Source organism: Mauremys mutica, chromosome 20, assembly GCF_020497125.1.
Source record: "Mauremys mutica isolate MM-2020 ecotype Southern chromosome 20, ASM2049712v1, whole genome shotgun sequence".
Taxonomy (NCBI): domain Eukaryota; kingdom Metazoa; phylum Chordata; order Testudines; family Geoemydidae; genus Mauremys; species Mauremys mutica.
The window spans coordinates 544,124-557,740 of NC_059091.1; the positions used below are offsets into that span (position 1 = coordinate 544,124).

The 13,617-nt window shown below is 61.9% G+C and overlaps 2 protein-coding genes across 3 annotated transcripts; one reads left to right on the forward strand and one right to left on the reverse strand.

Moving 5' to 3' along the window:
* Window positions 1–794: 794 nt before the first annotated feature.
* On the reverse strand, window positions 795–5,639 carry LOC123353490 (transmembrane protein 205-like). Of its 2 annotated transcripts, none has more exons than XM_044994593.1 (4): window positions 4,823–4,976; window positions 4,204–4,322; window positions 3,621–3,784; window positions 795–1,392 (listed from the first exon to the last, which is right to left on the reverse strand). In XM_044994593.1, the coding sequence occupies exons 2-4, from the start codon at window positions 4,301–4,303 to the stop codon at window positions 1,090–1,092; spliced, it is 567 nt and encodes a 188-aa protein (XP_044850528.1). In that variant the 5' UTR covers window positions 4,304–4,322; window positions 4,823–4,976; the 3' UTR covers window positions 795–1,089. The 2 variants fall into 2 exon arrangements, with proteins under 2 accessions (XP_044850528.1, XP_044850527.1); XM_044994592.1 differs by lacking the exon at window positions 4,823–4,976 and adding an exon at window positions 5,519–5,639 and having other exon boundaries at window positions 796–1,392.
* Window positions 5,640–5,760: 121 nt separating this feature from the next.
* Window positions 5,761–13,289, forward strand: LOC123353487 (coiled-coil domain-containing protein 159-like). The gene is made up of 12 exons (XM_044994586.1): window positions 5,761–5,884; window positions 6,520–6,612; window positions 7,219–7,252; window positions 7,817–7,905; window positions 8,339–8,420; window positions 9,121–9,316; window positions 10,246–10,313; window positions 10,929–11,005; window positions 11,303–11,409; window positions 11,985–12,064; window positions 12,415–12,559; window positions 13,215–13,289. Exons 1-11 carry the CDS (start codon window positions 5,849–5,851, stop codon window positions 12,543–12,545), a joined length of 993 nt encoding a protein of 330 aa, XP_044850521.1. The 5' UTR covers window positions 5,761–5,848; the 3' UTR covers window positions 12,546–12,559; window positions 13,215–13,289.
* Window positions 13,290–13,617: the final 328 nt, after the last annotated feature.

Consider the following 13,617-nt stretch of genomic DNA (forward strand, 5'->3'; position numbering starts at 1 on the left):
TGGAGTTTTTCCCCTCTGATCGGTACAAACTGGAATAAAAAGCAGGGCAAAGAGTGCGTCTCAATCTCGGCCGGCCAAGGCTCAGCAAGGAAACGGAGCGCAGCGAGAACAGAACAGGAAGCGTGAAATAGACAAGAGGACGCCAGAGCGGAGCGCTCCGGAGAGCCAGCCTAAGCACTGCCAGTAAATCCCGCAGAGGTTCTGATAAGGGGCAGCGTTGCCCAGTCGACCGTGACTCAGGAGACCTGGGTTCTATTCCCCGGCTCTGCCACTGCCAGCTGGGTGACCTTGAGCATGTCACATGCCCGCTCTGTGCCTCAGTTTCCCCTCCCATATTTTGCCTGTTTCAACTAAGCTCTTCTCTAGGTGCCGCGCCATGGGGTCCCAACACAGCTGCTGCTGCCGCCGCCATGGAGCTAATAACAATGATCTCTAAGAGGGAGCGGGACCGTTTCCAAAGGGAAATGGGCATTCGTCTCCCACGGTGCCCTTTGAAAGAGCCCGGTGTGAAAAAGGCCTGGGGACCTCAGCACAGGGCAAATTTCAGTCCCCAGCTGGTTCGATGGCACATGTTAGCAGAGGCAGCTTTAACCCACTAGACCCCACTCCCCTCCCCCAGCTGAGGATAGAACCCAGGCGTCCTGGCTCCAAGCCCCCACCATTGCTCTAAGCCACTAGACCCCACTCCCCTCCCACAGCTGGGGATAGAACCCAGGAGTCCTGGCTCCCAGCCCCCTCACTGCTCTAACCCACTAGACCCCACTCCCCTCCCAGGAGTCCTGCTCCCTAGCACACCTCCCCTCCCCCACCCGCTCTAGCCACTAGACCCCACTCCCCTCCCAGAGCAGGGGAGAGAACAGGGAAAAGCACTGCTGAGTCACCAAGTCGGTTGCGTCCCCCGCCCCGCCCAACACACGAACTTCCAGCTGGTGCCAGACGTGGGATACAGGCTTAGAAAGCGACACCAATCAGACCCCGGTGGGGGCAGGGACTTCCAAGCCCCTCGCTCAATCAAGTCCCACCTAGTGAGTGGGTCCCCGCCCCCCAACGACAATGCCGCTGCCCCCTCCCCGCGGGCAGGGCCCCCGCCTACAGGCTGCTGAGGTGCAGCGCCATGCACAGCAGGTTGACTCCGTTGCAGGCGAGGCAGACGAGGTTGCAGAGGGTCGACAGCCCGTGGCGTTTGAAGAACGTCTGCCGCGCGGCCTGGTACTTGGGGTCCCTCTCCCGCAGCTGCTGGTACGTCTCACGCCGGGCCGCCAGTCCCACCTCCCCGCCCAGGCCATGCTCCCGCTCGATGGCCTGCAACTGGAACATGGCTGCCGTGGTGGCCGGGGACAAGCCCAGGGCATTAACACTGGCCAGGAGAAGGCAGACGAAGTAGAGCGAGCCCTGGGGGAGGAAACAGAGAGATGGTTGGGATGGTGGCATGGGACACTGGGTGTCAGGACGCCTGGGTTCTGTCCCCAGCTCTGGGAGGCGAATGGGGTCTGACAGACTGAACGGACGAAGCTGGAGATAGAACCCAGGCATCCTGACACCCAGCCCCCACTGCTCTAACCACTAGACCTCACTCCCCTCCCACAGCCAGTGTTACCTAGCAGCTCTGTGTTCTTGGGGAACCAGGGTGCAGCATCCAGCCTGTCTGACTCACGAAAGACCCAGCCCCCACCCCCAGCCTCTGCTTAAACCAAAACCCATCAGAAGAAAGACTTACAAAGAGCATTGACAAGGCCATGGGAGACACCCCTAAACCCCTGGGATAAGGGGGACGGGATTAAGGAAACTCCCCTGGCCTCATTTGCATCGAAGATGGGACAAGGAGGCACCTCCATGAGCACACAGAACGGAGAACAGAGATTCCAAAGCAAGAACCGCAGGGAACTCTGGGGCCAGAAAAGCAGGGGCGCACTGCATCATGGGGGATCTCTGCTCCAGATGTTAATGGACCCACGCCGGCACACCCCCAGCTCAGCAGTGATCAGCCCAATTCTAGTAATAAATTCTCCATTGGTATCCAAAATAGTGAAACTCCTTAATTGCTTTGTGAGCTCCCTCCAAGGGTCACCGCCCAAAGCCAGGCGTGAGCCGCTCCCGTGTCTAGCCTGAACAAAGCAACGTTGCTATTCTCCCTTGTTCACACACAAACAAGTCTAGTGTTCTCCCTTGAACCGTGGTTGTTTCTCTACAAAACCCCCCTCCCCATGCTCTGGATGCTCTGATGCCTGGATCCAAACTCTGCATCAGTTCCACTGGGACTTCAGCTTCTCCTGACTGACTGTGCTGGGGGGCTGCCTGTCTCCAGTACTCCGGACCCTCAGCTACCACCTGGAGTGGTGACACCCCAGCTCTGGGTATAACCTTCTGACCCTGACTTGTGCGACCAGTTATAACAGGGGTGGCCCCCTGCGCTGAGCCTGCAGCGCCCTCGCTGCTCCTCCTCGCCCCCACAGCCTCTTGCACGCCAGGAAACAGCTGACTGGGAGGTGCGGGGAAGGAGGGGGGGTGCTGATCGGCGGGTGGGTGGGTGGGAGGCGCTGGGAGAGGCAGGGGGAGAGCTGATAGGGGCTGCTGATCTATTACTGTGGCTCTTTGGCAACATACATTGGTAAATTCTGGCTCCGTCTCAGGCCACCTCAAATTATCGTTTTCTCAAGCTGACTTTTATAGTCAAGCGTAAGTTCGATTTAATATTATCACTGCTTTGTTTGCTTGGCTCCCGCCTGGTTATTACCTGGCAATAAATAACTTTCATGATTAAGCTGGTTGCGTCTCTCTCTCTCCCCCTCGTGGGCGTTTCTTTGGTTTCCCCATTCGCTCTGCAGCAACGCTCCTCGTACCCAAGCTAAAGATCCCTGCAGTGCCCCAAAATCCGGTGGGATTTGCTCATCCAGCGGGTTGCTACCAGGACAATTGTAACGTGACAGTGGGGACAGGGACGTGCTGAACCTGGGACATACGAGGGTGGCAGCTTGGAGGTGCTGCTCGGCCCAGCCTGCTCAGACCGGGGACATATAAGTGGCCAGCTTGGGAGTGCTGATTAACCCGGTCCGCTCAGACGGGCTCTGTTCATGTGGGTGTGGGTGTGTTCGTCTGATCCTGGGGCCGGAGGAACTCAGCCCGGGGGAACTGAGGTCCTGCAGGGTAGCTCCATTGGGAGGGGACTCGCAGCAGGGAGAAGTGGAGCTCCATGTGAGAACACAAATGACACAAGCAGCACGTTGATAGAATTACAGACCCCACCGACCCCAGAAGAGTGACCCTAATAAATGAGCGTACCCCAAAGTAATGGGCAACGCTGGTAACACCAGGAATAGAACCCAGGCGTCCTGGCACTAAGGCCCTGCTGCTCTAACCACTAGACCTCACTCCCCTCCCAGAGCCAGGGGCAGAACCCAGGCCTCCTGAAACCCAGGCCCCCACTGCTCTAACCACTAGACCCCACTCCCCTCCCAGAACCCAGGCATCGTGCACTTTAACCACTTTCCCATTCTCAGCTAACCCTGGAAGTCACCGATGGCAGGGAGCTGACGCGAAGTGGTGCGACCGACCCACCCGCCCGACGAGGGGGGGGGGCGGCTCACGAGGGGCCGGGGCTGTGCCTGGCCCCTCGATGGTACCTGCAGGGTCTCCCCACTGCTCAGCAGCTCTCGGGGGTGGTAGCAGGCGAAGATGGAGAGGTTGAGGAAGGCGCAGGCCACCAGGGTGTAGAAGTAGAAGGGGAAGAGCTTGCTCTGGACGAGGCCAAAGGTGTGTCGGCTCACGCTCCGGATCAGCACAAACCCTAAGCCAAGGAGAGAGGAGGAAATCAAGGCACGCAGAGAGCGTTAGAGCCATGGGGCTGGGAGCCAGGACGCCTGGGTTCTACCCCGGCTCTGGGAGGGGAGTGGGGTCTAGTGGTTAGAGCCATGGGGCTGGGAGCCAGGACACCTGGGTTCTACCCCGGGTCTGGGAGAGGAGTGGGGTCTAGTGGTTAGAGCCATGGGGCTGGGAGCCAGGACACCTGGGTTCTACCCCGGGTCTGGGAGGGGAGGGGGGTCTAGTGGTTAGAGCAGGGACCCAGGACTCCTGGTTCTAAGAAGGGAGTATGGTCTAATGGTTACGGGAGGGGAGGGGAGGGGCTGGGTGTCAGACTCCTGGGTTCTATTCCCAGCTCTGAGAGCCAGAGGGTCCCTTCCCAGAGACCCAGGCAGCACATCCCACCTGAGATGAAGGTGACCCATATCTGCATCCCCCAGGCCAGAGACAGGATGAAGAGCTGAGCGACTTTAGCCAGGCTGCTGGGCTCCCCTTCCAGCGGCATCTCGGCTGCGTTTGCAGACCTGGAGGCAGAGAGGTGGGGAGACCCCACAATGAGTTCTGGGGGGCAGGGACGGCCATTCCCAGCGCTCTCTGGGTCACTGCAGAGTAACGAGACCACGCATGGGTGAGGTATCCTGGGCAGGCCGCAGGCCGAGATCAAGGCCCCTGGGGCTGATCCTGGCTGAGATCAGGGCCCGTTGTGCCGGACGCGGCACAGACACAGCAAGAGATGATCCCTGCCCCTAAGAGCTCAGTCTAAACAGACAAATAATAAAACACTCCTGAGCTCTTCCCAGCCAGAGATCTCAAAGCACGTCACGATTATCCCCATATCCCACATGGGGAAACCGAGGCACAGAGCAGGGAAGCTCCCGGCTCTGCCACTGGTCTGCTGGGAGACTGGAACCCAGGTGGTCCCAGTCCCGGCACTAGCTGCTAGACCACACTCCCCTCCCAGCAAGGTCATCCCACCCAATGTAAAGGTGGGGAAACTGAGGCACGGAGCAATTAAACGACTTACAAAACCGACCCGAGAGGGGGGTGAAGATGGCGGAGCAGCCGGGGGCTAGAACAGCAGGGAGGCCGGGCTCAGTCAGCGCTGGTACAGGAGAGCACCGGGGCTGGGGAGTGGAGATAAGGGTGGGGAGGGGGGCGGGGATGGGCAGAAACCTGGTGTAGGATCATGGCTCCCACGGCCAATGGCCCAGATAGAGAAACGCTGCCCCGCCCTGCCCCCTAGAATCGTCGGGGGGAGGGGGTGGGGGGGGCGTAGCACGACAGACAGATCTAGGGAGACCCGTCGTGGGGGCCTCAGGACGCCTGGGTTCCCTTCCTGCCTCTGGGCTAAGGTCACTTGGCGAGCCAGCCACACAGCTGGGCAGGGAACCCAGGAGTCCTGCCCCCCCTCCTCCGGCCAGGGCTGGGAGCAGCGCCCAGGAGCGTGGGGTCGGGAACCGGGAGGTTCCCAGCCTTGCACACGATCGCCGGGGGGGGGGCAAAGTCCCTGCCCAGCCTCGGGGCCCCACACGAGCCAACCGGGCAAGCCAGGGACCCACGGGAGCCTCCCCCCCCCCCACCCCGCGTGGCTGCTCCCCCGGCCCCACACGTGCTCTCGGCTCTTCTCTTTGCCCCACTCCTGCCTGTCCCCCCCACACCCCGCCCCCTCGCCCCGTGCACAGATCGGGCCCGAGGGGCGGGGGGGGGTGCGGCTCCCTACCTGCCCCGCCCGCGGGCTGCTCCGGCCCGGGCTCAGCTGTCCCGTCGCTCTGGTCACGCCCCCTTGCCCTCAAGGCTCCACCCCCTTCCTGGCCCCTGCCCAATCACTTCGCGAGGGGAGCTCCAGGCCAATAGGGACTGAGGGGGGGGATGAGATCACGCAGGGGGTGGGGCTAGAAAGCCACGCCCCTTGGCCTTTGTGATTGTTTTTGTTACATGGGGGGTGTGGCGGCCTGGAGGGGTCAAACCCCGCCCCCCTTGTCCCCCCCCCCCCCCCGCGCGCTTTGGGGTCCACGTGGGCCCCTGGCAGCGGGGCAGAGACCCGGAGGCGATGGATGCGCTCAAGGGGCAGGTCCTGACCACCAAGGTACCAGGGCAGCCGGGCTGAGCCCCGACCCAGCTCATCACCCCGGCCCCAGGCGGGCAGCGCCGGCCCTCGCACAGACCCACCGGGCGACCCACCCGCCCCTGCCCAGATCCGGGGGGAACAGGGATCGCTGCAGTGGAGCAGAGCAGGGGCCCATCGACCCTGGTATCCTGCCCACTGGGAGCCCATCGACCCCAATATCCCACCCCCTGGGGGCCCATCAACCCTGGTATCCCGCCTCCTAGCCCCAGGTCAGACCAGGGGCCCATCAACCCTGGTATCCAGCCCCCTGGGGGCCCATCAACCCCAATATCCCACCCCCTGGGGGCCCATCAACCCTGGTATCCCACCCACCAGGGGCCCATCGACCCTGGTATCCCACCCACCAGCTTTGCCAGTACCCCTCATTCCTGACCCACAGCCCCCTACTATTCCAGTCTAGGCCCTTTGCAGGTGAATTGAGCTTCCCTGTATATGATGGTGTGTTGATTTTGCAAGGCAGACGTCACTGCAGGGAGGCAGGTTGCAATGCAGCATCCCCTTTCCATTGCCAAGCCGAGCGGATACCCCCCCTTTCCCGGGGGAGGGGTAGATGGGGGTATGTGGGTAGCTGAATTCTCCCCCTTTGTTTCCAGGAGACCACTTTGATCACAGTCTCCAAGGAGGACAAGAATAGGGGCAATGCACCCAGCTGCTACTTATCCAGGGCCAGCAGCAATGCAGGGCTGGTAAGCGACTCCGCGCCACTGGGAACGGAAAGAGAATCCTGGTCCTTGCCGCTGGAAAGCCCGGAGACCCCATCGTGCCGGGGCTCTGAGTCTGCCTGGCTCCCCATCACCCCACTCCCTAGTTTGGGGCTCAGACAGAGGGTGATGGCTCTAAACCCTCTTTGCGCTGCTCTTCTTTCTGTCTCCAGTGACATCGAGAGCAGCCTCGAGGCTGCTCTAATTCGTGCCCTGCCCAGGGAATGGCCAAGCTCTGGGCATGCCCCCGATCCCGCCCCCCCTTACTCTGCTTTCACACCAGCCGGGAGGCCCCTTGCCCAGAGGGATACTCCGGGGGGGGCCTCTTCCCACCCCCTTTGTGCTCCCAGAGCGGCTATAAAGGGGCCTGAGCGTCAATGATAATGGGGTCCCTGTCCCCCCCCCAAGGACACAGGATTCACCCCACACACACCTGAGCCACTCCCAGCCTCATCCCCATGGGCTGAGTCCATCACTCAGACCCCTAGACAATCATCTCTACCCCCCCCCCCACGCCGAGCTCGCAGGGGCTAACGGGGAGAGTGGTGCTGTGGGTACAGGCTGACGCCCCCTCTGATCCCCTCCCTGCAGAGCCAGCTGGAGACGGAGGCCTTCGAGACAAATGGTGAGAGACGATCCCACCTCCGTGATGGGGGCAGGGGGCAGACCTGGCTGATCCTTTGTGGGGACGGGGTTACTAGACCTGGAGGGCAGCGAGTGGGCGTGGCCAGCCAAGACACATCCCCTCCTCAGCGGGCAGTGGGGTGGGATGCCCTCTGGGGAGGGAGCCTGGCTTCCTGGCCCTGATTGGGGAGTGGTAGGAGGAGTCAGGGTGGACCCCATTAGGAGGCAGATGAGCTGGCTTTGGGGTCAGGCTGAGGGGCAATGTCCCAAGCCGGGGGGGGAGGAGGAGGGCATGCTGTGGGATTGAGGGGGGACCTGGTCAAGACACCGGTGGTAGGGAGAGCAGCCTTGGGGCTGCTCTAACTCGTGCTCGGCCTCGTCCATGGGCCCCTGGGGAGCAGAGAACAACCACAGCGCAGTGTACCCCAATCTCCCCCTATGCCAGTGCAGAGCCAGGGTGGCACAGAGAAGCAGGCTCCGCATGTTTTTAAGTCCTTCCTCGGGCTCCATCCCCATGCCAGCTCCAGCTCCCCACTCACCCCCAGCCGCCTTTGCTCTGTGGCAGGGATGATCCAGGCGATGCTCCCAGATTCCCAGAAGATCCTGAAAAATGAGCTGGAGATCATCAAAAGCCAACTCCATGCCCAGGCAAAGGTAACCACAGCAGGGAGAGGGGATTTGTTGTGTGCATTACGGTAGCATCTAGGATTCCCCACTGGGCTGGGCGCTGCACAGACCTCGACCAGGATCAGGGCCCCATTGGGCCGGGTGCTGCCCAGACACGTAATGAGGCCCAGTCCCTGCTCCAGCTTACAATGTAAACACACAAAAGGTGGGAAGGGAAACTGAGGCACATAGCAGCAAAGCGATTTGCCCAAGGCCACCCAGCAAGTTCAGTCCAGAACTGGGACTAGAACCGTGGTGTCCTGTCACCCAGCCTGGTGCCCCATGCGCTAAACCCCACTGTCTCTCCAGCCCAGCTCCCTTTCCGTCTACACTCAGGGGCCCTGGGAAACAACCAGAGGCAGCGGGGCTGGGTGTCAGGGCTCGGCCCATGAATCCCCTCTGTTGCGTGTCTCTGTGACAGGCCTTCGAAGCCCTGAGCCACTCGGTCTCCCTGCTGGAGCAGGAGAGCAGCCTGCAGCAGCGAAAGATCCAGCAGCTGGAAGGTGAGACACAGTTCAGTCCCCGTCGGAGCCGGCTCTCCCAGCAGAGGGCTCTGCAGACCAGGGGATTATCTCCAGTCATTGGATTATGGCAGCTCCATTGTGCTGGGCGCTGCATAGACACCCCCCCGGACCAAGATCGGGGCCTCCGTTGTGCCAGGCGCTGCATGGTTCCCTGCCCCTGACCCCTCCGACCAAGAACGGGGCCCTGCCCAGTCATAGGGCAAGCGACAGGTCCTGCACTGAACATTTCACCATAGAGAGAGAGAAAGGAAAGAGCGTTATCCCCATTGTAGACATGGGGAAACTGAGGCACAGGGCAGGACAGCAACTCACCCAAGGTCACACAGGGAGTCAGTGGCAGAGCTGGGAGTTGAACCTGGATCTCCTGAGTCCCAGTCTGGGGCCTGAACCACCAGCCCAGCCTCCATCATTTCCCAGAAGGGCTGGGATTGTCAAAGGCACCAAGGGCCCCTGGGCTCCTAATTCCCCTTTAAAACCTCCGCCTAGAACGTTTTCAGTAGCTCCTCCCCCAAATAACCCCTCTAGCTCCTCCCTTCTCTGTAGCTCCTCCCCAAATAGCCCCTCCCTCATCAAGAGCCCCTCCTTCCTCTATAGCTCCTCCCCCACCAGTAGGTCCACCCCTCAAATCCACATGGTAATGTTTGAGTGGGTGTAAAGAGCCCCCCTCTTCTCCCCACAGAGGAGCTGAGCCGAGCCTGCGGCCCGGCCCAGGGGGAGATGTTCGAGCAGCTGGTGGACGGGAAGATCCTGGATGTCTGGGCTGCCATGGCCAAGGAGGTGGAAGGGCTGCAGGAGTCTCTGCTGGAGCGCCCCGACCACCGCATGATCCAGCGGGGGGACTCGCTGGAGAACCTGTCCTTGGAGATCCTGGAGAGGTTAGACCGGGCATGGGGGGCTGATTCCACAGCAAGGGGGGGCTCCCAAATCTGCTGCCCCCAGGATCCCGATACCCCTCCCCTGACTGGATCGGGGCCCTGCACAGTCATAGAGCACGAGACAGGCCCTGCACTGAAGATTGTACCCTCTAGACAGACAAAGGAAAGATCATTATCCCCGTTGGAGAGATGGGGAAACTGAGGCACAGGGCAGGGCAGCAACTCACCCAAGGTCACACAGGGATTCAGTGGCAGACCTGGGCATTGAACCTGGATCCCCTGAGTCCTAGTCCAGGGCCCGAACTGCCAGCACTTACCCCTCTCCCAGCAGCCCCGTGCACCCATCACCTGCCCCTGCATGAGACAGGAGTGCTGCTCGCACAGTAATAGCCCCTGTGGGGCCAAGCGTGGCACAGACACCTGGTGAGAGACAGTCATTGCCCCAAAACTATCGACAAAAGCTGGGAGGGGAAACTGAGGCACGGAGGGGTCCCAGCTGCAGGGCTGGGAATAGAACCCAGGCATCCAGAGTCTCAGGCTGGGTGCCAAGTCGCTGGAGCCTGCCTACCCCCCTGTGGCGTTACCACATTGAGCGTCACGGAGCTTCCAGCCGCAACCTGTGGTGGTGGTTTCAGAGCAGAAAGGGGTGAAATCTTGGCCCCACAAGGCGCCTAATTCCTGTGTGACCTTTAAAAATCTCCCCCAAGAACATTTTCAGTGGGAGCCCCTCCCTCTTCAGTAGCTCCTCCCCCCCTCCTCAGTAGCTCCTCCCCCCGGATTGACTGCCCTGGGCCCAGGATATCACCCGAGCGGGGTACCCAGACCACTCCTGCTGGTGGAAGCCCCCTGCTCCGCAGATTTCCCCAGCCCGACCTGGGGCAATGGTGCCAGGAGCCTGTGGCTTTCAGACGACTTTCCTCTTCCTGTAGCAAGAAATTCCTCTGGGAGGAGCTGGAGTCAGTGCAAGGTGAGATGAGGAGGATCCATCAGAAATTGAGTAGGTACCCTGCAGAATATCCCTTTCTTTGCCCCCAGCCCTCAGGTGGCTATGGGTAAAAATCCCCCCCATGGGTGCATGGCACAGTACGCCCTCCAGAGCACCCTCCAGCCCTGGATCTCCCAGCTGGGTCAGCGTTGGCTTGCTTGTCCAGAGGGGAAACTGAGGCACGGAAGGGACTGGCACAAAGTTCAGGCCATGAGCCAGTGATAGAACTGGGGATAGAACCCAGGAGTCCTGGCTCACACCCCCCTTAATCTAACTTTTACACCACACTCTCTCAAGGAACCAAACCCAGATCTCTGCCTCCCAGGCCCAGTGCCTTAACCACGGGGTCACCTGTCCTCTCTGCCTTGTAGCCCTGCTGGGAGGCAGGTCTGCATCATCAGCCCCATTTTCCAGGTGGGAAAACTGAGGCCCGGAGGTGCCTTGCGCTCTGCTGAGGGCCCCACTGCAAGTCGAGGGGCGGGAGCAGTGCTGGGCTCCAGTGATTCCAGGCGGCAGGGCCAGACGTGCCACTAGGAGCATTTGGTTAGCGGTGGAGCCCGTTCTGGGAGGGTCTGGGTGGGGTGTGGGGAACCCTGAACTGGGGGCTCTGATTTTTCTCTTCTGCAGAGGATCAGGAGGATGATATAACCAAGAACCTCGTCAGCATAAAGAAAATGCAGGAGAATCAAGTGAAATGCAGAAAGGTGAGACGTGGGGGAGGGGCGGAAGAGGCAAGGGGGTGGGGCTACACGATGCTCCTCCCCCTTTGTGGTCCATTCACAAACCAGGCACACACTGCTGCCAGGGGAGAGCGCCGGCTATGGAGCCTCTCCCTGCAGGACAGCGCCCCCTAGTGCCATACTGGGGCATTGAGGCCAGCCCTGACTGTGAGGGGAGAGCGCCCCCTGCTGAGCCCCGCAAGCTGCAGAGCAGATCTCTGTGCCCCAATGGTCTGGTCGGGTGGAACCCCAGTTACCAGAACAGCCCCCCTCTCTCCCCAGATCCTGTCGCAGCTGAAGGGCAAAGGGCCGGGCGCAGAGGGGGCCCCGGGGTCCGTGGGCGGAGGCAGAGATGGCCGGCCGGTGAAAGAGGAGCTGAATGATATATGGTAAGGGCGGCCAGGCTCCCATCCCCCAGCCCCTCTCCATGCTGAGCTGTACTGAAGCCCCCCATCTGTCCTGTTCACCCCCTTCTCTGGGCTCTCATTGCAGCCACTAGGGGTCAGCACTGACTGCCAAGGGCCCTACTGAGCCCCCGCCCCACAGCACAGCTCCCCCTAGTGCCACCCTGGGGCTCTGGGGTCAGCACTGACTGCCTGGGAGAGCGCCCCCTACTGAGCCCTCGCCCTGCTCCCTGCAGCACAGCGCCCCCTAGCGCTTTCTGCATGGCCTCCCTTTGCCCACCGCTGAGGTGAACGCGCCTGCCTGCTCCCAGGTTTGAACCCTGGGCCCTGCGGGGCTATAGGCCAGAGCTAAAGGAGCAGCTCTGTGAGCAGGCAGCAGTAGTAGGTTGTTATGTTCTTTCACACATCAGTCACTAGAAGGCGCTGAAGAGAAGCCCAGGCTGGGCTTGGCTCAGTCCCTGCGTAACTGAGGTATCCCCATCCCTTGCAGTCTGTCTGCACTATCACCTCAGCACCCCCGGCCTAGTGGGGGGATCTGTTAACGGGGTCTCCCCATACAGGTCGGCCGTCAACACCCTGCGGAACTCCGTGGCCCACTGCAGCCTCCGGGGCGACGGGCAGGCGGCGGTGAGGGTCACAGGTGAGCGGGCGTGGGGGGGGAGGGCAGGGTGTGAGGTGGGGGTCGGGGGGCTGGGTGTGGGATCGGGGGCAGGGAGGTGGAAGGGGCTGGGTGTGAGGGGATGGGTGAAATGGGGGAGGGGCAGGGGGCTGGGTGTGGGATGTGGGGGGCTGGGGATGTCAGTAGGGAGCTTCAGGGGGTGTATGTGTGGGGCTGGGGTAAATCCACATGGCTCCACTGGAGTCGAGGGGGGTCAGTTCTCAGTAGCTGGGGGTCTGGCCCCTCTGTGTCGAAGCTCCCTGGGGCGGAGCCCCCCCCCCCGAGTGCCCTCCCCCGTGACTGAGAACCCCCCACCCCTCTTGCCCCGCCAGGCCGTCAGAGCCGTCGGCACCGCATGTCCATCTCGGCCAACCCGCCGGCCCCTGCCGCGGAGCCAGCCCTGCGCCTGTGCCAGGAGGAGAGCAGCTCAGACCACAGCTCCTGCGAGGGCCCCTGCCTCTAGGGGGGGCTGTGCTGGTAAGACCCCTCCCCCCCACCCTCCCTGCTGCTGGTCCTGGGCTGTGCTGGGCCAACCGGGGCAAACCCCTCACGGAAACGCACCTGCACAGGGACTTGTGCCTGCAGCCCCCCGTGGGATGAGGCCCTGGGCAGCAGGCCATGGCTGAGAACCCAGGTGTCCGGCCATCCCATTCCAATCTCTGCAGATCCCGGGCAGCAGACCATGGCTGAGAACCCAGGCGTCCGGCCATCCCATTCCAATCTCTGCAGACCATGGCTGAGAACCCAGGCATCCGGCCACCCAGTCCCGATCTCTGCAACCCCTCTCCCACTGTGCGGGAAGGCTGAGAACCCAGGCGTCCGGACACCCCATTCCAATCTCTGCAGACCCCGGGCAGCAGACCATGGCTGAGAACCCAGGCGTCCGGCCATCCCATTCCAATCTCTGCAGACCCTGGGCAGCAGGCCATGGCTGAGAACCCAGCCATCCGGCCACCCAATCCCGATCTCTGCAACCCCTCTCCCACTGTGGGGGAAGGCTGAGAACCCAGGCGTCCGACCATCCCCTTCCAGGGCTGCTGCCCCCTCCCCTGGGTCTCTGCAGCTGAGGGACTGTTGTGCCCTGACAATTAAAGGGCCAGCGTGCTAATTTGCCCTCCTCTCTTTCCCCCAGTCTGAGAGCAGAGTGTGCCTGGGACCTGCCGGGACTCGGCCTACGGATGAGACAGAATTAAATGGCTGCTTGGGAGTGACTGGGTCTGGGGGCCTTCAGTGGTGCCCGAATCCCTAAGGCCAGATCGGAGGAACTCAGGGGCCCAACCCAGCGGGGATGGTTTCCTGGCCAGACAGTGGATCTCCTGTCCCTGGCAGGCACCATTCACGGCCTCCCTGTGAGATGCCCTGTGGAGGTGGAATCCCCTCCTCTTCTCTCACAGCCCTGGGGGTGGAACCCGGGGTCCTGGCTCCCAGCCCCCCCTGCTCTAACCACTAGACCCCATTCCTCTCAGGGAGCTGGGAACCCAGGAGTCCTTGTTCCCAGGCCTTCCTGCTCTAACCACCAGACCACCCTTCCCTGC

Coding starts and splice junctions, on each gene's coding strand:
- LOC123353490 (XM_044994593.1), bottom strand. CDS start 4,303: ATGCCGCTGGAAGGGGAGCCCAGCAGCCTGGCTAAAGTCGCTCAGCTC. Junction 3,785..4,203: donor ATGGGTCACCTTCATCTCAG/GTGGGATGTGCT, acceptor TCCTTGGCTTAG/GGTTTGTGCTGATCCGGAGC. Junction 1,393..3,620: donor GCAGTGGGGAGACCCTGCAG/GTACCATCGAGG, acceptor TTCCTCCCCCAG/GGCTCGCTCTACTTCGTCTG.
- LOC123353487 (XM_044994586.1), top strand. CDS start 5,849: ATGGATGCGCTCAAGGGGCAGGTCCTGACCACCAAG. Junction 5,885..6,519: donor GGCAGGTCCTGACCACCAAG/GTACCAGGGCAG, acceptor CTTTGTTTCCAG/GAGACCACTTTGATCACAGT. Junction 8,421..9,120: donor AAAGATCCAGCAGCTGGAAG/GTGAGACACAGT, acceptor TTCTCCCCACAG/AGGAGCTGAGCCGAGCCTGC.